Genomic DNA, 22,838 nt, shown 5'->3' on the forward strand with positions numbered 1-22,838 from the left:
GCTGCCGCGGCGGTGTTCCCTCGGCAGCGATGCTCCGGCGGGGGACAAACGCGGTCAACAATCGCGGGCAACAATTCAGTCTACTTCAGATTGATGTGGACGTGGAAGAACCAGAGACATCGGAGAACAGTTTTTTGAGATTCATACTATCGTCTGGAGGCGCACACAGCTTTTGGCCATGATAATATGTATTATATGATATAGATATCTATGTATAATATATTATTTAGATATAGAGCTCCAGGAATCCCGCCGGAGCACCCGGAGTGTTCTACAATATTTAAAGAACGCGGCCAAAGGCTGTGTGCGCCTCGCCATTTCGATACATCCACTGTAAACAGAGCGCATGGTACCGTGGCCACAAGCTGCTCAGGGCCACACCCCCACCCTCCTCCTTGACCCGCCTCTCGCCTCCTCATTTGCATTAATATATAGACACCGAAACGTTGCGTTTGGGGAAAGCTTAACGTATGACTGGCTCGTAGTGGCTGTTCTGCACCATGGCTGAATATCGGGAACGTCTTCCAATACTGTGTTAGGAGCCCACCACTAATATCAATATTAAAAACATCCATAAAGTAGCATGCAATGGGACCTTTAATTTACCTATATTTTGACGAGGCAAATTAATAAAAAACAGTTGATACAAAGTAATTAAAATCTTTGTTCTCATTATTTCTACCAAACTTACAAATAGCCTGCTAACCAATAAGCCAACCTGGCACTTTCTTTGTCGGAAATTAATTAATGCATACTAATATTCCTTAGTCAAAAGAACTAAGGAACAAAATAATGCAAAGATCCTGGCACACATGCCTCTGAGTATGTATGCATGTGAGTGTTTTTGGAAGTGTTGCATGGGAGAGCGTTGTGTTTTAGTGATAGCTGAAGGATCAGGACGTATTAAGTCCTTGGGCTGGACAGCATGGAGAGTAATGTTTAGAGGAAGCTGTGCCGGGGCTTATGACTCAAGGCCAGCCTGCCGTTAATGTGCCACCATCCACCACCCCAGCGAACATACGCAGCCTGCTCTGGAGACGCCCAAATTTAACGTTGATTAATCCAAAGCAGAGACGGATCATGGAGATAACCCACTTGTTAAATCAAACTAAATCTAGTTCTGATTAGAAATATATATTGCTACGCCTCCCATGTTTGAATGACATGACTGCTCTGAAGTGAAATATTCATATTTCATCTATTCATATTCTGGCCGCCATTGTACACTGTATTGTGTTGTGTTGTATTATAGTCCTTAACTGTGTAGCAACTGCAGTAGCTGCTATCATTGCTGTAACACAGGGAATTGGTTAGCCTAGCGATTGTTGTACTTGCACTTGGTTCTATGAACATCCTTTCTGTACCGACAGCGATATATTGATGCACTTCTTATGACAAATGTACTTATTGTAAGTCGCTTTGGATAAAAGCGTCTGCTAAATGCCCTAAATGTAAATGTCTGATGTGACTTTACATTATCCAACTTAAATCCAATACTAATAGTGTTTATTCTAAACATATACTTTCTGCATAGCATTGAGTTGTTGTGTACAAGGATCCGACACATTGATCAAAATCCTTTTATTTAAAACATCTAGCATATTAAAATACCTTCATCCCATTAACATCATTTTAAAAGACTGAATGTGTATGTTTATTGGCTTGAGTGTGTTTGTCACAAAACCTTTCTTCTTGGAATTTTGGCACATACTTGTTACCTAAGTACTACACCAAGTACACCATGCATGTGTGTGTGCATTCAGCTAGCCGTCAGCCTTGGTACAGTCATACGGTTTCCACCACTGAGCGAACTGCAGGACTTTCTTCCTCTGATCGTCAAAGTTCTCCCTGATTGGTTTACGCCAGCGGCGCGGCTCCAGATCCATCATGCCTCCCACCACCTCCTGGTTAATGGGAGAAAGGGGGAGAGAGGGAGAGAGGGAGATAAATAGAACATAGGGGGAACCAAATGCATTATATTTAGAGTATAAGCATTGACAGACACAATGATATGTTATGGCAGAACAACTTGAGTAAGACGGCACAGAGCCTGGCCTGGATATCAAAAACTGTTCAAGTGTATGTCCACACTGGCCGGTAAGGAGCTTTGATTTGAAAATTGTACAGACACATTTGTAGAGTTTGTGTTCATTACATGCTTACTAGGGCTGTAACGATACACCAACTCACGATTCGGTTTGTGTCATGATTTTTGACCCACGGTTCGATACCTCCCACATTTTATTTAAACAACACAAAACTTGGAACACTGAACAGATTTCAACAGAAAGAATACTATTTAAGTATAGAAAAAATAATAAATAAATAACCAAAAATTGCAGTTGGAGGATGCTTGCAGGTAGCCGAAAACCCTCAACTGGTTTTGTGGTTTAGGCTTACGTATTTGGAAATATTAATGTCAAATAAATAATAATAATTGTAATAGTTTGTTAGCATTAACCCGAGTTCCCACTAGAAAAAACAGTGCCGGTCAAAGTGACCTGCATAGGTTTTTTTCGTCAAATATCCTTTTATCGCTTCTTATTAGGATATGTAGCTTAAATAATGACATAATCAGGCCGTATAGAATGCAACATGTTTAGTAGCCTAACTTTCAAATAGATGGGAAAAATAATGAAAGTCTGATTCGCAATAACGAGGCATAGTGTTGCGAGTAGCGTATGTGTGTACGTGAGAATGGCAGTGTGCGTGTGTGTGTGTGAGTGACGTCAGCGGATGAGCGAGCAGTAGCGTGTGTATGTGTGTGTGTCTAGAGAAGACGACGAGTCCGGTAGAATAAAGTACCCATCCTGTCAATTATCGGTGGCCTCTTCATTCCGACCTATAAGCAGACCAACTGCCGGTCAAAGCACACAAAACAGTAGAGACAGGGATCACCCAGGCTATTTTTGCGCGCTTGGCCCACTCTGGACCAAAGTTGTTCATATCGCATGAGGACTTCGCAGGCTGTGGAGAAATGCAATCCTCCGTAGCCACGGAGAGCTGTCATCACAGAGAGGGCATCTCGTCGCAGACTTACGGCATCGAAAAGAGGAGTGGTGTCAGCAGACTATTATTTAGACATATTATTAGCAAATTTCAATCAGACCATTTGACCGGAGAGATACAATTTTGTCTGAAGTTAAATTTTTCTATTACCGGACAAGGGAAACCCTGGCACTAATAGCTCATATCACGTGGCTGGATCTGGACTGGAAGGATAATGGGAGTTAGAAAGGGAGTGTCGCGCTTCTGCCTTCTCACACCGCGAGACAGGTTCGTGGCTTTGAGTGTCGCGATTTCGGTTTCGATACGCATATCATTACAGCCCTAATGCTTACAGATCCTCGCCTCCGGTAACATGACTGGTTGAAACAAATATTAAGCGAAAGAAAGCGGAACATCTCATTCCCCCCCAGATTTGAGCCTGTATGCTCAGACTAAGAGACCCCCGCAGTACTAATCAAAACATGATCGTATCGCCTTTATTGAGTCATTTTAACTCACCCATACTGAAGGAATTTTCTGTACTATACTAGGAGACCGGTTACCAAATGAGATTTACTTGCTGTTTTCAGTTTCCATATTTCAACATGTGATGTATGTGACTGCACATGGCAAAAAGCCTTCCACTCATGTGTTGTATACATCTATGTGCATTTTACATTTCAGGGTCTGTTGATAGACCAAATCAACAGCTATCAAAAAGGGTTAGACTGAAAAGTGATAACTCTGTTGACTTTAGAATACAGGCAGCATCATAGATATACTATGTTTAACTCAATGGCTGTTTGTTCGATGTCCGTTACTGACCTTGCCAAAGTAGTGAGGGAACTTCTGCTCGTTCTCAATCACATGAGCGAAGCCGCCCTGCAGTCCAAAGTCCACGGCGAAGTAGGGCAGGCCCCTGGGAACCTGAAGACCGAGACAAATCCTGTTAGAATGCCACCTCAAAATCCCTCCAAAACCACTTATACAGCCTCCATCTTCAGTTAGATCAACAAAATAAGAAGGAACACAAAGAAAACCGTTGGGAGACCGGTCTCATTTTAACCGTCAACCAACAACCTGTGTTGTCTAGATACATTTGTAAATTTCAATATTGGGTAGATATATATAGTGTTCAGTTTGTTATCGTTGAATAATTACTGGTTGTGAAATATGTAATATCGTCTTGGACCCCAGGAAGATTAGCTGGCTCTCAAGGCCTAAGCTAACGGGGATACTCTTAATAGAAACAAACATAAACAAATAAACAACGGGAGGATCCAGAGGCATGGGGGACCATGAGCGCTATGCTTTACATACCGCCTGCCGGATATCCTTCGACGAGAGGTTGACCACTTTCTTGTTCATGGCCCACTCCTCGTCACAATCCATGATGGCTTTCTGGAAGAAACACACAGACGCAGAAGTTATTCAAGTACGTTAGATCCCCTCACTGTTCTGTATCTCCAACTTTAGCATGGACCCTGTGGGGCCTTCCACATCAAGGGTTCATCAAGGGTTCATTACATTGTACAAACGGCCTGACAATGCACAGACGGACACACACCTTATAGTATATAGGAGCCATGTCTCCCAGTTCTCGGGGTAGAGGTACGCACTCCAGAACCATGTGCTGCCGTCTGCGCGGGTTCATGTGCGTCTCCATGAAGACGCAGTCCTGGTCCTGGGACTCAAACATGCGCACCAAAGAACGGCGAAACAGCTGAGGACAGAGGAGAGGGACACCCCCGCAGCTGGAATGAACCGGTCTGTTTTGGTTAAGGAACTAAACAGGTTGGGGGACGTAAATGGATCACAGCATGTTGCATGTTAGCTCATTTGTTATCTGTAAGGAACGCTTTAAACCACTAACTTGATAAAGTACCAGTTCGTGGGAAACATTGAGACACGTCGATTTCAACATGGGAAACATTAAGGCGACAGATTTAAATGTACTGGTCAGTGAAATGTAATGTTATGTAATGTATTGTTCAGTAAAAAAGAGAAGCCTTTCTCTGTTTTGTGTGTTGCCCGATCCAGGAGATAATTTCTTAGATCCTGATTACTTCACTTCTTATCATACGTCGCCGACGGCCATGACATGTCTGGCGCCCTGAGCAGGGGCGCCTGAAAACAACAAGGAAAAAAACGCAGATTGGCTGACCTGCATCTCTGACCAGATGTCCTCGTCCAATCCCGTGGCGGAGCAGTGATGTTGGAGGGGTGAGATGAGACAGTGGCCCTCGGTCATCGACACTCCTGCTGGAAGGCTCAAATACGACTGGACACACAAAGACAAACATGTTCAAGGGCTTCTCGGGGACATGCGTGTCTCTAGAAATAACCTGCCCAACATGACTTTAAAATATATTTTATTATTTTTGAATACACATGTATTTATCTATGGCTGCAGACATCTATACATTGGTAATCAATTCTGGAAAATCCTTAATTTAACGTTTATCCCCGTTTCAATTTTTACTGCCCAGCCGTTCAGCCCGTGTGGGACCGACGACAGCAGCGGCAGTACCTTGGCCCCGATGGCCACGATGAGGTGCTTCTGCAGCTCCTGGCTGTTGAAGCAGCGCGGGCACTGGTCCATGGAGGCGGCCAGCCGCCGGCTCTCCGCCACCGCCTGGCTCCTCATGCGCTCCTCGTCCCGGCCCTCTCCCTCCCGCTGCGCCGCGCTCGACACAAACATGTCGTCCAGCGTGTAGTTGTCGCCGTCCGCCTTGCCCATCATCTGGGAGGGGGGGGGGGGGGATGGAGAGCGGTCGGGGGGATTAGGTAGAGTTTGACCTCAATGAAGGCGGGTGGGTGCATAGAGGAGTTTGGAAAGGTTGTGACGCAAACGCATCGATACAGAGAGACAGAGAGCTGGTGTGTGTTGTATGTATACATGTGCCATGTATTTGATTGGACGCCTGATACAGAGCATTTCTTTACAAGCTAAGTGATTCCAGTACTACTCAGTGTTTGTTTTTCTTTCTTTGAGTCCAATCAAGCAGTAAATGCATAAAATGGCACATGAATGTACAAGGATTTTTAAACTTGAATTGATATTCTCACTTCATAGTTTTGGCGTTTATTTGTCTTACCTTTGGGTAAATGTAGCCTGGGTTCAGAGATAACGCATGCAAATGATGACGTCATCCTAACATTTAGTGCCTCTTCCATACCATGTCCAGAGTGTGTGGGGGGATGGTGTGTGTGTGTGTGTGTGTCTGTGCACATAAGCTCTGCAATGATTCTACTGTCCATCGCCATGGCAACCGAAAAACGGGTCAGAATCTGTGTATGAGTAAGAGTGAGAGAAATTGAAAGAATGACGCAAGCATGGCTGTAGTGCTGGTCTGTGAAAGAGTGAGAGAGTGTAAGTGAGATTAATTAGCAAGAGTGTGGGTGTATATGCAAGGACGCACGCACACACATTCGTTTTTTCGGCATATCTTTTGAGGTCTTATTTTAAAGTACATCTGCTATGACACTCTGGGATTAATAAAGCGCATTGTGTGTGTGTGTGTGTGTGTGTGTGTGTGTGTGTGTGTGTGTGTGTGTGTGTGTGTGTGTGTGTGTGTGTGTGTGTGTGTGTGTGTGTGTGTGTGTGTGTGTGTGTGTGTGTGTGTGTGTGGCCACACTATCTGTATTATCAGGTCTGTAACCTAAACCTGACTATCGTTATCAGCTACACATATACACCATGTAGACATGAGCACATATACCATTTATGAGTATCCCACATATAGGTTGGCAACCAACTGGTTATTGTAAGCATATAACAGACATCATTTGTCAATCCTGGCTAGCAAGCTACAGTATTATGCTTTTTGAAAAAGGCGTCGATATATCTCATATGATACTATGTAGCACAGTTCTGGTACCCAAACTAGCCCAATTGTTTTGGTTAGGTAGTCCTATTGGTCATTTTAATGTAGTTGTTTTAACATCGAGGTCCACTTTGGAAATGTGCACACTCTCGAGGTCTTGTGAGATTAGCTACTAGTGTGCTCATATCGAGCACGCAATAACTCCTCCTCGCATCGCTCACAAACCATTCTCACAGAAAATTTGAAATGCCCCCAATGTAATGCATTATGTGTATTAAACCCTCCTAGTCAGCAACAGCAAGTGATTTAGTCATTTGTAAATAAATTTGTGGCACTTAAAAATAGTACTTAGTTGTGTAGCATTTTATGCTAGCCAGTTTTGTTGTATATAGGGAATGGGTTAACCTAGCAATAGTTAGTGCTTGGCATTTCGTTCTATGAACATCCTTACTATACCGACAGCAATATATTGTTCTCCTTCTTCTGACAAATCTACTTATTGCAAGTCACTTTGGATTAAAGCGTCTGCTAAATGCCTTAAATGTAAATTTTATGTGGAATAGTTAGTTAGTTATTGGTTCACAACTAACTAATGTATCATTCTTCAAGTAAGGCACAATGATTTGAGGAATGCCAGAGTGTTCTGGAAAGATGGTACAATTGACACACTGTAGAGACAATGCAATTGTCCCTACAGACCAGAGCATAAATCTATAGCCATGATTGGTGTCGATATTTATAGACGCCCTGCCATGGTAACTGCAGATATATTTTTAGTATCCCTGATTGTAGGTGAGTCCCTGGTTGTGTGTGCGCACGTATGGCCAAAAAAGAGCTTGCACATGAAAGAAACGTCATGTTAATGAATTTGATTTTAAAATCAACATGAGCCCCCTGCAGAGCAGGCATGCGAACACACACTATGTTATGCCCATATGCGTCACTGCAACTATATGAACCATGACTATATGAGACAGTCACAGAGAGGGAGCAGTAGAAACAGAAAGTAAAAGACAGAGGAAACGTATAAAGTGGGACGACCAAATGTCTGTATAGTTGAACACACACATACACCCACACACACAGTAAAATGAGTACATCATCACGATCGCAATGCACAAGGCACTTTATAACCCCATCAACCATCACCTCAGATGCATGTCCAACTCGGTTGACATATTCCTCTCGGAGTCTGTGACATTGCGGGCCCAACCCTCACCTTGCCAGCCATGCGCGAGTAGAGTGCATTCTGGTCCTGTGGCGTGCTCATCTTCTCCCTGCGGACCATCTCCTGCAGACCCATACTGTCATCATCCTGGAAGTAGCGCACGCGCTCGCCGTCAACGTGAGTCTCAATCTGGGGACGGACAGACAGACCATCAGGGGATGGGGAAGGGAACACAGCCGACAGTCTGGACAAACATCAACACCCTTCTCCCTCACACTGGCCTTTGTTAATCTTCCATTGTGAATCCTAAGGATTGTTATTGGTTGTAACTGTAATAAGGATAGTAGGACACTCAAGGAGCACCAATTTCTGTCTTCTAAAAATAAAACCTCCTGTGCTCCTTCTCTCCCCTCCCCTCCCCTGCTGTACCGGCTTTCTCTTCCTGCGTCCTCCGTGCGGCTCCTGGGGTTCGGACGGGGCGTTGACCGGCCAGGCCCGGCCCGAGTGGTCCGTCCTGAAAAGCAGCACTTCCTTGTCTTCCTCGGATCGCCCTGGAGGCTGAGACCCAGACACACAGACACAAACACAAACACACACACACACTTCATTGCTGGGTTCACTCTTGGTTGCCGACAGTCTGGCAGAGAGCTTGAGCACAATTGGACGTATCAAATGGATTGCTTTGGTTCTCAGGTCAACCTTGGTCTCCAGAGGCAGAACAGAGAGAAAAGTGGGTTGAGGGAAATGGCCAGATAAAAGAAAACAGTGGGCGAGAGAGAGAGATAATAACAGACCAGGAGCAGTGGAGAAACATTGGCTGACAGACAAAACAGAATCTCCTCTCCGTCTGCTCTGAACCAGCTCATTGGGAACCCATCGGTACCAGGTTTTGAGACCAACACACTGGCATCGTAACAGAAGTCAAGCCCCTACCACAGCCACGACAACGAAGCACACAATTTGCATTCTTAAAACCAGAGTGGCCTTAATGGGATGGGATGGGATGGGGGGGGGGGGGGGAATACAGCCTTGGCCAAGGACACACACAGATCTCAATACAAATGAAGGGGGGAACACATACATGGAATTATTCCAAGATAATTTTCTGGAGGGGACATCATTAATATCACCAATGTATATAAAATGGTCTGCCTTAACAGCCAGACTAAGAGTGTTAGTCTGGCTGTAATATTTATTCATACATATTTTAAATAATTAATGTATGGGGACGGGGGGGGGCAATGCACGAGTATGATGGGATGTGTACAGTAAGGCCAATATCCGTTATAGTCCCGCTTGACAGAAATCGAAGATATACCTCAGCAATTGACTTATCCTGGTCCCTAGCTTACTGAACATTTGTATTTAGGCAACTATTCATAAAAGCCAATATTAATTTTGCAAGACCTCCTCATGTGTGCATTTATGTTTAATAATCAAAAGGTCCTTGAAGCTTTTTCACAAGACCATCAATTTAAAAGCATTAATACAAAAACAATCCTAAACCAACTGAATGCTATATATGCCAACTCCCTTCTTTGTAAAAAATAAATAATGGAATGGTATAGCCAATTTTTCCTTGATAAACTAAATGGGGAAGGGATTAAAACTGATTTTGTTTAAATCCGTCAGATTATTAAATTGAGTATGATTATTTCTGACATGGGTATTTTACCTATTTATACTCAATACTAATAATTAGCATTTAAGTACCGAATGAGATTACAATAACTACAGAACGAAAGACTGTCCAAATGTTCTGGCTCAGCATTGCGGCAGATTGCGTTGTGTTTTGTGTGTTGGAGAATATCGCAGTAACGCAACAGCGGTGCTCGGCCGATCTGCGCACTTCACGCATTGCGCGTCACGGCGAAAAGAACACGGATGGCTATAATGGAGGCGTCAAGCTCCCGGCAAACGACAGCGCGCTGGTCGGTAATGGGCTGCCACTTGCGCGTGCATCTGTGAAGCCATAAAAAGATAACTAAGTAGATCGATGGATGTATACTTTATTAATCCCCATCAATGAAATTCAAAAGGCATCAGGGGGAAACGCTGCAGTGGGAAGAGTTGTCCCAGTCCAACGTGGATCTCTGGCTGTTCACTACTGCGCTATTGGCACACAGATCTCCCTCTGCTCCACCCCGTCCCATCTCCCCACTGCCCCCTTTTACCAAATAACATTCACGCACGTGTTCACACAAACACACAACCTCACCCTCACCCCACCCATCCTCTGAGTGGCTCTATGGGAGACGAGCGCTGAGTTAGACATTTGTTTCCCATTCAGTTCTCCTGGAGGTCAGACTCTGTGGAGACACTCCCGTACGTCGTGTCATAGGATAAAAACAGAGCAGGACGTAGCAGAAGCTATTTAGATGAATTTTAAGGCGAGTGTCTGGAGAGAGAGATGGATGCCCTCAGGATGTCTCCATGCGTAATAAAGTAGATTTAGGGCCGCATGTGTTTGGATTATGGCTCAGATAAGAGGAATGGAGAGACAGACTTCTTAGAGAGAGAGAGCGAGAGCAAGAGTGTGTCTGTCTACCCCCTTAACCGTGTGGGGCTAAACATGTGTGTAGTTTGACATTGTACATGAATTGGGTCTGAAAAGGTTATCTCCATTTGTTGATGTTCACACTCATCTTGATATACATCAAAGAGTGGGGGTCCATTATTAGGTTTGGATAAATCAGATGCCAACATTCTCCAGAGGCCCTCGTCGTGGCTATCCCACCAACCAAATATGTCCTCTTGGAGTTACATTCTTCCATCAACTCTGATGACATTTAAATGACCTCCGGATTGATAAAGAAAGGGGAGTATGTGTCGTAGCCCTCATTTATCTTCATGCAGTCTGTTTACCTGGCTTGCTCTGGCGGCATTCGCCTGTTGCAGTCTGGTTGCGTGGTTTTCTTTGGCTTTACGAGCGAGCTCCATCTGGGATTTGAGCTTGTCTACCAGGGCCTTGAGGACACCAACATAAAAACATCCATTAACACATGCTCAAATAAAAACACTCCTCTTACTAAAGATCACCGTCCTGTGCGTCCTAAACAGAATGGCATTCTGCGCACAAAAGGAAGGAAATACATTTACACTGATGAACCCGCACGGTTACCATTCACTCATACAACTAAAGTCACCCTTGGTGCAAAAAACATGGAAAAACAGCCTTATGTACAAAGCATGCCCCCTAAAATGTTCAACACAAATAATGATTGTTATTTAAGGCAATTATTAGTAAAATGCCTTGATTGTAGTATGAATGGCATGGCCTGACATTTATTGGGAAAAGCTTTTGAATGATGTTCAACTTAAACACGCGTTTCAGAAATACGGAAATTGGTAAAAAAAAACAATCCTAAAAGATAGCATATGATTCACTAAAAGATCCCCATAGTCATTGTTGCTTTGACAGTTAAAACCAGGAAGAGGGATAGGGGGTGGCGTCTATGGATGGATAACAAATGATTAGACCAACATCCATCCACTGGAGACACTTCTCCTAAAAGCAAAAGTTGATATCGTTCTTAGCCTCCTTCTCTTCTAATGATGACTAATAGGAGTTTTCAAAAGAAAGATAGAGGGAGACATTAGAAAGGACACTGTGGCCATTCAAGAGACATTTACTTACTGGCTCATTTACGGTCTCATTTATAGCCATTATTATTCACAAAAATGTGACTGCAAATTGTGCTGAATGTGAAAGCCATGTTTGATTAAAACATTTTAAAAGTATTACATTTTAGAGTGACTAAATGTTACCATAAGAGAAGGTGATTTCTCCTAAAATGATTCTTAGTCAACTTCCTGAAGCCAGAATTGTAAGAGTGACTGACTTGTCTTTCAGCTAAACTCCGTGAGATAGAGATAGCATGAAACATACAGCTCCCATTTTGTCAACAGTATCCTATGGGTTTCAATGTTGGACGGAAAAGGACCAACTCACCGTGTTCCCCATGATCTCTGCCTTCACCAGCTTGGCTCCCAGCTTGTTCATCTCCTCATCTGTGAGCAGTGGAAGCTCCTCTTCTTCACTCTCCTCACTATAGAACAATGTAATTGCGTTGTAAATATCCAACCTTAGTTGTTCGATTTTGTAACGACCAATGTTCAGACTTAATCTTGTATGACAGAGGACACGCCATGGCATTAAGTCGAGCCAATCAGAAGCATCCCCCTCGTCATTCTTTGTTTTCTAAGAGACGGTGCTGCTGTGTGGCGTGTCCATCTCCTCGTATCTGTCCGGGGGACAGAGGTGGACGGAAACTTTCCTCTCTATTAAAGCACACCAACATATTTGCAGACAACCACTTCGTCAATTATAACAGTGGGGTGGTTTGATGCTGAAGTTCTCCTTCTATTATTTGCTAGGGTTCCCATTAACTTTAGACGTTCCCAACTCCCTGCATAAAGCCCTGCCTGGGGAGCACCTGAACCGAGGGTGGGGGGAGAGGCATTGTTCTGGCCTATTACACTCCTAATGGCCTCACTCTGCCGTGGCTGCAAGACGGCACGATTGGCTCTCCATGCTGCCGGGCCTTCAGACGCCGGGTTACCTAAACAACTTAGCCTAATGAGGTGCATCAAGAAAAGAGTCTGGCGGCACCCGGGGCTACCACGGTCACAGCAGGGAGACAGCGGTAGAGACACCAGCCTGATGCACTTATGGATGAATGCAGCCACCGACAACAAAAACAACAATTGGGGAATGTATGATCTTATGATGTTCGGTTATCTGACGACCACTGCGAGGGAGGCGCGCGGGTTAGGGGAGGGGGTTGTATTGATGTTTACTGAACAGAGGGAATATGATTTAACAGCTTCCAGCCCGATATTCTCTCCAAACAGAGAGCGACCATGGCCCGTGACGCTGGGGCTCCATTAGGAACACACTAGGGATGCACCCAAAATTCGGTTTCGGCTTTCGGCCAAAACCAAAACCAAAGACTTTTGGTTTCAGTATATTCGGTTTCGGCCAAGAATTTTCATTTCGGTGCATCCCTAGAACACACTAGCAGTTAGGAATGAGTGGAAGAAGCCCACAAACAGAAGGTAGGGCTGAACAGCCGTTAAGAATAACTTATTTTTGTGTAACAGCTGCAGTCGGTAGTCAGAGAAAAGGACAAGAAATTGACAGGAAAGCAGCACTTGGAGAACAGCAAAGGGCACACACAGAGTGTGAGTGAGTGAGTGAGTGAGGATCTTGTTCAAGGTGTATACTCTTAGGCACAATGGGAATGGAGAATGGTTCGAGAGAAAACTAAACTCATTTAGCCGTTAAGGCTCGCTTAATTGAGCCTTGCCACTGACCTTGAGGATGTGACTGCTGCCTTGTTCCCATGGTGAGCCGTCGCTTCAGTAACCATCCTATCCCCGTGATGTGGTGCTGTTGGTCTGTCGGTTCCCTGGGCCGGGCCGCTCTCTCTCCTTGAGGGGGGAACACCGTGGTGCTGACGCACCGTCTTCGGGGAGTCCTCGTCGTCGGAGCTGGGCTTCAGGAAGGCCTTGGAGAGACGAGCAGGATCTGGTGCTGACCTGCGAACTGAACATGGAAAGGGATCCACTCTGTTACAGCAAACTTTCAACGTAGAGCGTGTTGCACACTAGACAAGCCACGATTTGACATCCGTCGTACTCCGTGTTCTATATAACGGGTCCCCATTGGGTCACAATGGATGGCGCTGCCATGCGTGCCAATTCTGATATGTTCACTCACAAAGCCTATCAAGCGTTAATGCGGAAGGGGGGCGGATTATCGTGTTTATAATATATATAAAACATGATGCCCCTTGAACAGTTCTTAAAAAAAAGTGTATGTTTTTGCAATCAAACATAAAATAATATACCAAACTTGACCCACCTCCACCGTCCTCATCTTCTGAGGGCTTGAGGAAGCGGCCTTTCAACGACCCAAGGGACAGGGGAGGGGTGTGCCGGCTGCGTCCAGGGGAGGAGTCTTCTCGGCAGGACGGACGATCGTCACGCGGGGCTCTGTCAGAACCCCCAGACCGGCCTCCATCCCTCTCCCTGGGCCCGTCTCTGTATCTCTCCCTGTCTCTGTCTCCCTCTCTGTCCTGGTCTGTACGTCTGTTATTGGCCCTCTCCCTCTCTCTGGGCCGTTCCTCGTCTCGGTCCATGCTCCTGCGTTTTCGCTCCCCGTCCCGGTCATCCTCTCCTCTGTTCCGGTCCCTACTGCGGTCCCTCTCTCTGTAGCGGCCTTCACCCGGGCCTCTTTCCCGCTCGCTCCCCTGTTCCCTCGGCTCGCCATTTCTCTCCCAACGCCTGCCGCCATCTCGAGGAGATGTGTCTCGCTCCCTCTCATTTCGTCCCCAGCCCTCTCTGTCGGCCGTGTCCCCCTCTCCCCTCCTCCAGCTGTCCCTGTCTCCTCTCCTCCAGTTCCCCCTCCCCATGCCCCTGTTCCCCCCTCTCCTCGGTGCCCCATAGGCCGCCTCTTCCGCCTCTGCCAGACGCTTCTGGAACTCCTCCATGGACTATGAGGAGAAGAAACAACAGTTAATTCATTTATTAACATTAATATCAAAATGAACAGGTCGTTGAAACGCAAATACAGATGGGCTCTTGCTGATCATTAGAAGCTGCACAAAATAATCCTGCGAGAGGTTTCGCAGAGAAAAATAGGTAAAGCTGTCAAAAGTTTCCGAAGGATGTTTCACAGATAACCCAAAGACAAGGTACACCATATCTTTTAAGTACCTCACTGCACTGTCAGCAGTGTTGTGAGAGCACAGCAGTGAAATAACAGTCACAGCATTCAGTAGAGCCCTTGAAAAATAACTGTGCTGGTGCATGTGCGTTCATGCGTGTGTCAGAGAGATAGACAGGATGAAGGAGACATTGGAAGAACACACAGCCATTGAGCCAACAATTCTGTCAGAATTTGGCAAAGCCCGTCCAAGTGGATGTCAAAAAAAATACTCAGAGATCTATGCATATGTGTATGCAAATGTTTGATTTAAAAAAACAGACTATTTAAATCCTAGGCAAACAGTAAACCTGATTTAGTCAATTTGATTGAAGGGTAAGTTCTTGACACAAGTAGGGTTAGGAACCGCTCTGGCCAAACCACCTGGGAATGTGGAGAAGAGGACCATACAATGCAGCAATGCCTTGTCTGCCCCCTACTACCCAACCAGTGCAGCACAAAGGATCTTGCCGTATTCAATAAAAACGCAAAGGCCTGTGTAATGAAATGGGAAACTGTCATATTGCCAACCAGCTTCAGCTTTGTGTGTGCGTGCCTGTGTGTCTCACCCCGTATCTCTGGGCCACTATTTCGTTCAGGCTGCAATTATCTCTCTCTGCCTGCTCCCTCATCCTCTGGTAGCTCTTCTTCAACCAGCTCAGACCGCCATCGTTGACTGCAGACACTAGGAGGAGAGGGAACACTTGAATTAAGGCATGCACACAGTTTCATTAATAGAAATGTATTAACATTATCCTTGATGTTATTGCTAGAACACACATATGCCCGAATATATAATCGTGATGCATAGCGAGGTCATAATCATTATGCCTTTTACACATCCATATGTAAATAATCAGCAACAAAAATGCACTAAACAACCAACAGAACAGAATACGCTCAAGTAAAAGCGGGAAAATCTCAGCAATAAATATAATCGGGAATCAGGGGGTGAGTCTCTTGACAAACTTATGTGCTAAAAGGGGAAGAACACCACCCAGCCTTCCTCTCTCGGGGGACACACACCAATGGCATATTCCAGAAAGATCCCAATGATTTGTGCTGATGTGGGGAGTCTATCTCAATTCAATATCTGATTAAACAGATTGATCATGTTATCAAGCTGGAAACAACCCAATCTATAAAAGCGAGGTAGAGGTGATGCATATATATTGTTCCCAGACACGCAGCATCTGACATCAATTACATTTGCTACACCTGGCATTAACCAGTGACCATGTTTGATCAGGTTTTTCTTGCACGCTCAATAGGTAAATAGTCAAGCAAACAACGGGCCCAAGTATAAATCACAGAGATTTTATCCACAACAAGCCAAAATGTTGGATTAGGATATAATTATAATTAAAATCCGGATTAATGGACAATCAACAGTTGCTAAGCAACAGCCACAGCCAAAATGGCTGCTGTGGTGCAGACAATTTTAAAGGTCCCATGGCATGCTACTTTATTGATGCTTTAATATAGATATTAGTGGGCCCCTAACACAGTATTTGAAGACGTTCCCGAAACGTTCCTGAAATTCAGTGGTCCAGAATTACAGCCACTACGAGCCAGTCGCACTTTGAGCTTTCCCCAAATGCGCCGCTTTGGTGTCTGTAGCTTTAAGGCAAATGAGTAGGAGAGAGGCGGGTCAAGGAGGAGGGTGGGGGTGTGGACCTGAGCAGCTTGCGGCCACGTTACCATGCGCTCTGTTTACAGTGGATGTATCGCAATGGCGAGGCGCGCACAGCCTTTAGCCGTGTTCTGTAAATATTCTACAACACTCCCGGTCCTCAGGCGGGAGTCCTGGAGCTCTATATCTTAATAATATAATTTAATACCTAGATATCTATATCATATAATACATATTATCACCAAGGCCGCCTTAATGCACGGGCTTACCTGGGCTGAAGCCCCTGGGCCTACGACGATCAGGGGGTCTATCTTGAGCTGCACATGTAAATGTGTTTTCTTTTATTTCTTTATCTTTTTTTTTTTTTATAATAATTGGCTCATGATAGGCCCCCTGATTGGCGTAGGCCCAAGACAATGTGATTTTTTTGTTTGGGGCTTACAAAGATCAGAGGCCTATCATGAGCCAAGAAAAAAAGGAGGCCACTAGGGGGTGACACGGGCCCCCCCTAGTGGTAGCTGGGCCCAGTGGCCACTTGACACCACAGCCACAGTCCAAATCAGCACGCCTGAGCTTCCATTTTTCAAAGACGAGCAGGATACCTTGTGTTCGTTTACCACCGAACGCAAGTTTTAGCCATGGGGGACGATAGGCAGGCTAGGGAAACTCATATTAATGTTAGAAAACCTCATAAAGTGAGATTTCCATGCCATGGGACCTTTAATATTTGGTTGTGCATCCCTGAGCATCTAATGTGCTTTTGATTAACTGATATGAATAGCCTTGCATCAGTCTTGGAGTTTTCACAGCTGTATTTTCAGAGTGTTATCAGATCACCAGAGAAGCATTTGAATGGAAGACAACCTATAAGACAAAGACACTGAAACAGGCTCATTATTATATAAATACCCCTTTCTTTATTATTCCCTATATTTGTTGGAATGTTTTTTCCTCTCTGTTATGTTATGTTACAGTCTGACCCTTTGGGCCGGTCTGGAGAGATGGACACGGCCAAAACAATCTCTCCTCCATTGTATTGGTCAAGGGTAACGAGTTCGGATATTTTCAGAACTCGTTGAGCATTTTTTCTCAAGACAGCCGCATATGGCCTTTTCATTGGCTTCATGGCCTCTAACAATTGAGAGAAGATGCAGGTGCACAGAAAAAAAATATGTGAAAGGGTGCACGTAACTTTTTTTAGAGAGTTACTCAGGTGAGTACCATGAGATGATGTTTGGTACTCACCCCACACGTAGCGTTGTTTAATTAACATCTGATGTTTCGAAACTTGCCCAGTTTCAAAAAGCAGATCCCATTTTCAATGCAACAAGATGGTGTCGACGGGTGAACTACTGATGGTATTGTGTGTATAAAATGTCCTTTTTAATAAACAATCTTTACAATTACAAAGTTATCAATACCTTGTTTTATATGTTAAGACCCTTATTATACTACCAAAGAAGAGTCGGGCTACTTCTAGCCTTTGAAGTGGTTTAAAATAACGATTTAGCTTTTACCATAACACATGCCCCCATAGTTCCAAGTTTATAGCGTTTTGGTAGAATCGGCTAAAAACAGCCAACTTAAGAATGCGTCTATACACGCTTTTTTGCTCCCAAAGGAACATTCCAACTCGTTATCATACTAAACATATCCCAGATCCATTTTACACCGGATTTGTCCTTTAATGTACATTGGGATCTCTGCAAAGTTTTCAGTTTCGTCTTTGAGAATAATATGTAAAATGCTGCTGAATGGATTGCTACTACTACCTCTTTTGGCCTCAGCAACCGCAACAGCGTTCTTCTCTGGGGGCAGACCGCTTCCTCCGTCCTTCCAAAACGGGTTTAGCTCCAGCTTGTGCAGACCCGCCTGGAGACAACATGAACCTTGTTTCAGCTATTCTATGCAAGCTTTGCCCACAAAATAGATGATGGTGATGCACAATTGACTCTTGAACATAAAAAGCACAAATATACATTAAATGTACACGTTGTACCTTTGGAGCTATAGATCCCTATTGGGTCAAAAAACAAATAGGATGCCGTGCAAATAATATACAGACAAGAACTACATTATTTACTCCACCCATGCAAGGGGCTAACCATTATGTGCAATAGATATGGTTGCACACACATCCACACCCACCTGTTCGATAGCCTCGGCTTTGGACTTCTCCTCCCCTTTCAGCCGGTCTTTTTCAGCTCGCCTCTCTGTTGTCGATGTGGTTTTCATTGCCAGAAAGTCAAAGGTCATCCACTCGTCTCGCTGTAGAGAGAAGCAATGGACAGACCAGCAGGAAGGGTTACAATGACATCACTTAGTCATTCTTCTTCTTGGGCATTCTTTCCGTTCATCTCAAACCCAAAGTAGCAATACATCTGCTACCTGCTTAGCTAATATGAACGACGGGGGAACGTCCATCTTTTGGGAACATCTTTCATGACACTGAGGTATCCACTATTGTAAAAATTGTGACAGTTAAAACTGGACTTCTTTGTGTACGTATCTGCAGTAAGGATAAGAGTGCGTTACCTTGGCATCCTGGGCTGGACTACGGCTGCTCTCTGCAGCCTTGGCCTCTGCCGGAATCTTCCAGCCTTTAACCGTTTCTGGCTGGGGCTGGGCCTCCACCCACTCCTCCTCTGAGTCCTTAGATTCAGAGAGATTAGAAAATACAAAAAGAGGATGAATAATAGCTTCATGGAAAAACAGATCTTGAATGGCTTCAATGGCCCTCATTTATCAAACAAACGTATAAATGAGCGCAAATCTGAACGCATGATTCATCTTACGATAGGACCCACGTAAGATTTACGAAACCTTCGTATCACACCAATCCCAGCGTACAAAGGATCTTGGTGTTGATAAATACGGCGGCTGAGATCGATCGTAATGAACGTGACACGCCCATATAAAAGCACGTCTTCAGAAGTCTCGCCCCCAACTTTTACGACATGGAGAAACGTCCAACGGTAAAATAGAGGAATATTTCCGAGACCCAAATGGAGACGCTCGGGTCACTGGTGGATGCGAACCGTCTGGTTTTATTTGGTAGCCTAAAAGCTGGCATTAAAGGCCAGCAAAAGAATGCTATATGGAAGGAAATAACTGTTGCAGTGAATATTGTTTCCAATGTTCGTCGGGCTACGGAAGAGGTTTGTTAATTAAATTAATTAAATAATAAATTAAATGTACAACTTCTGTTATCCAGCTTAAAACATTTCACATATATGCTATTGTTTGCATTCCGTTAAAGTTATTTAATTCCGAATAAGGTGAAGAAAAAATGGTCCGACATGAAGCTCATCACCAAAAAACGTGTTGCGGCTGTGAAGCCGGCCAAGCAAGAAACGGGAAGAGGCCGGTGCAGTGCGACTGCAGCGTAACTCACCGAGATGACTGTGACCATGTAGTGCGCCCTGATGTAGACGATGCCCAACGTTGCTATTTTGGAAAATAAAAGAATCGTGCGTGCCCCCAGGCCATCGGGCTACCATGTTCAGGATTGACATTCTGGCATCGCAAATAATCGGAACATTAACTGAATGGTAGCTTTTGCGGTTGATGCACGCGTAATCATTAATAGATGGTGGCTTCATACGCACATGGGTACAACCGCACCAATAACATTTGGAAACATAGCAATAGCATAAAAATCCCGTTTGATTCCAGTTTGCTGATCGTTAGTGTATGGAATTTAATATAACGTTCAGAGAGGGACAGTATAGCTGCCAAAACTGCTGGCATGGTTCGGATACTTGGCTGGGAAATACCAGACCTGTCCCCGATCTCCCGCTGAAAGGTCCCGGTGGCCAAAAACCCCAAGGTAGAGCACACCTGCACTGGCACAGGTATTGCGTTTAGTCGCCTAGTTTCTCGCCTTAACTGTGGCTCCAAAGCATTGCATAGCTCCATCAGGAGATGCCTTGGGAGACGAAAACGACTCAAGAGCCATTCATCGCTCTCCATAAAAAAATCGGCGCGGTCTCGAAAAACTCTCTCTCGTCTTAGACGTGCGTTGAGGTCCTCTAACAGAGCCAGATCTGCCATCGCTGCGACTCGACCACCTATTTGGCAAAGCTCCTGTTTATATAGACAGCTGAATAAACATTTCACCTGTCACATTCTAATTATTTTCATAGCAATACTGTTTTTAATTAGGGCTGACTTGATTGTAATTGTTTGAACGGCTGGGCTAATTCCAATTTATTTAGTAATTAATACAGATGTGCAACATGGGCTACTTGTGCTGCACTATTCATCAGTGAAATACCCGTGTGTTGCGCCAAAAAAACTTGCGTACACGAGCTCAGACCTGACGTGAGATTTCATCGCAGCCTGCGCTCACGTTCAAATTGATAAATGCCAAGCTCAACGTTGAAATGAGCGTAGATCCATTTTACGCACGTTTTCTGTCGTACGCTCGTTTGATAAATGACGGCCAATATGTTTCAAAGTAAAAAAAAATAACAAATGAAATAAATATATTAAGATACATTTATATCATATATACAACATCACATATTCACAACATCACCCGGACTGCATTCTTCAACCTCCGCAACATCGCCAGACTCCGCCCATCACTGACCCAATCCAGCACTGAAATCCTAGTTCACTCATTTGTCATCACGCATAGACTACTGCAATGCCCTCCTCACCGGACTCCCCACCAAACTCATCAACAGACTGCAGATCATTCAGAACTCAGCCGCCCGGATCATCACCCGCACCAAATCATCTGACCATATCACCCCTGTCCTCATCCAACTTCACTGGCTCCCAGTACACTACCGCATCCAATACAAAACCCTACACCTCACCTACAAAGCTCTCCACAACCTAGCCCCCAGTTACCTCTGTGACCTCCTCCAAGAATACACTCCCTCCCGCTCCCTCTGCTCAACCTCTGCTGGACTACTATGTATCCCGTAGCGTCTTAGAGTACTATATTAAGCGCTATATAAATTTCATTTATTATAATTATTATTATTATTATCCCCACATCACGACTCATTACAATGGGTGCCCGGTCATTCAGCTGTTCAGCACCCAGACTCTGGAACTCCCTCCCCCCACACATAAAACAGTCAGACACCATTACAACCTTCAAGTCACAACTCAAAACTCACCTGTTCAAACTCGCACACAACGTCTAACTGATCACTGTCTTGATTGTTTGTTTGTTTTGTATTGTTTTTGTTTTATTTATTTATTGTTATTTTTTTCCACAATGTCTTGTTTTTAAACGATTAATGATAACTTTATGCTCTGTAAGGTGACCTTGGGTGCCTTGAAAGGCGCCTCTAAATTAAATGTATTATTATTATCATTATTATTATAAATGTTCTTTGAAAAATATTTCTCTCTCATTAACTTTATCATTGCCTTCATTGGAGAAAACCTGGTTGCATGGTCTGCTGTTGGTAAGCATTAGTAACAATGCATCGCATCATGGGGAGCTCATACCTCGGAGCTGTCACTGCAGCCATCTCCCGTCCCTGCTCTCTTCTCTTTCTTATCTCTCTTCTTCTTCTTCTCCTTCTTGGCCTTTTTAGACTTTTTCTCTTTCTTCCTCTTCTTAATCTTGAGAGAGTCTTCCTGTAAAATGATCAGATAAAAGAAAAATGGTGTTTATAGTTAATTTCAAACGCCACCAGGTATATAAAAATAATCCATTAAAACAGCCTTGTTATTGTGAATAGCGTCAACTAAATAGACGACATAAACAAACGACATAAACAGACACAACAACTGACCTGTCCTATCTGCTTCAATCGTTGGTCGAGCTCAGGGAGCATCCAGGTGTCTTCTCCCCTCAGCTTCTTCAGCTCCTTTTTCTTCTCCTCCCTCTCATAACACTGCTTGGCCTGAATATACAGGAAACAAACGACATAGCTGTGACAGGCATAAACGGCATTGAAAATCGCATTATGTCATCTTTCACCTTTGAGATCCGAACGAGTATTCATGTATGTATAATTGACTTAAGCTAATGAAAGGGTAAATACAAAGAAAACGTTATGCATGTTAAGATCTCACAAATGCACAAGGGGCACAAAAAGGTGTATATAAAACAAGCTCTGTACCCAAACTTCCAATCAAATATTGACTCATTCATGCACGACTTCCAATCTTAATGCTGCATTAGTATCCTCGGTGGCCTGGTTTGGTTGAATCTTTTTGAGTGATTCTAAACTACTCTAGATTAGTAACCATTGCAACAATGTACTTTTAAAAAGGAAGAAATCAAATAGTTGTTCCTGGCACTGTTAGCCGTTAGCATTCGTTTAAGTTATGGTACGTTGTTGCTTAACGAACACAATGATTCAGCCGACAACAACAGTCTGTCACACCGAGTTGACCAAATCTAGGGTAAAGCTTGAGTAAATTGTCGGTTCTGACCTTTTCAACCACTTCTTGACGAGCTTTTCTTTTATTTTCCTTTCTGTCTTCGATTGAATTCTCGCTTTCAAAGCTTGCTCCAAAGGCAGCCATGGTGCTGTCGTA

The 22,838-nt window shown here is 44.2% G+C and overlaps 1 protein-coding gene across 1 annotated transcript; it reads right to left on the reverse strand.

The window, feature by feature from the left end:
* Positions 1 to 420: 420 nt before the first annotated feature.
* Positions 421 to 22,835, reverse strand: cwf19l2 (CWF19 like cell cycle control factor 2). Its single transcript, XM_056610830.1, has 20 exons — positions 22,734 to 22,835; positions 22,088 to 22,198; positions 21,798 to 21,929; positions 18,861 to 18,977; positions 18,474 to 18,593; positions 18,098 to 18,197; positions 15,262 to 15,377; positions 14,402 to 14,480; positions 13,850 to 14,347; positions 13,300 to 13,531; positions 11,936 to 12,032; positions 10,849 to 10,950; positions 8,413 to 8,541; positions 8,035 to 8,172; positions 5,519 to 5,731; positions 5,153 to 5,269; positions 4,556 to 4,711; positions 4,309 to 4,389; positions 3,814 to 3,915; positions 421 to 1,904 (listed from the first exon to the last, which is right to left on the reverse strand). The coding sequence occupies exons 1-20, from the start codon at positions 22,824 to 22,826 to the stop codon at positions 1,764 to 1,766; spliced, it is 2,874 nt and encodes a 957-aa protein (XP_056466805.1). The 5' UTR covers positions 22,827 to 22,835; the 3' UTR covers positions 421 to 1,763.
* Positions 22,836 to 22,838: the final 3 nt, after the last annotated feature.

Source organism: Gadus chalcogrammus, chromosome 16, assembly GCF_026213295.1.
Source record: "Gadus chalcogrammus isolate NIFS_2021 chromosome 16, NIFS_Gcha_1.0, whole genome shotgun sequence".
NCBI classification, from domain to species: Eukaryota; Metazoa; Chordata; class Actinopteri; order Gadiformes; family Gadidae; genus Gadus; species Gadus chalcogrammus.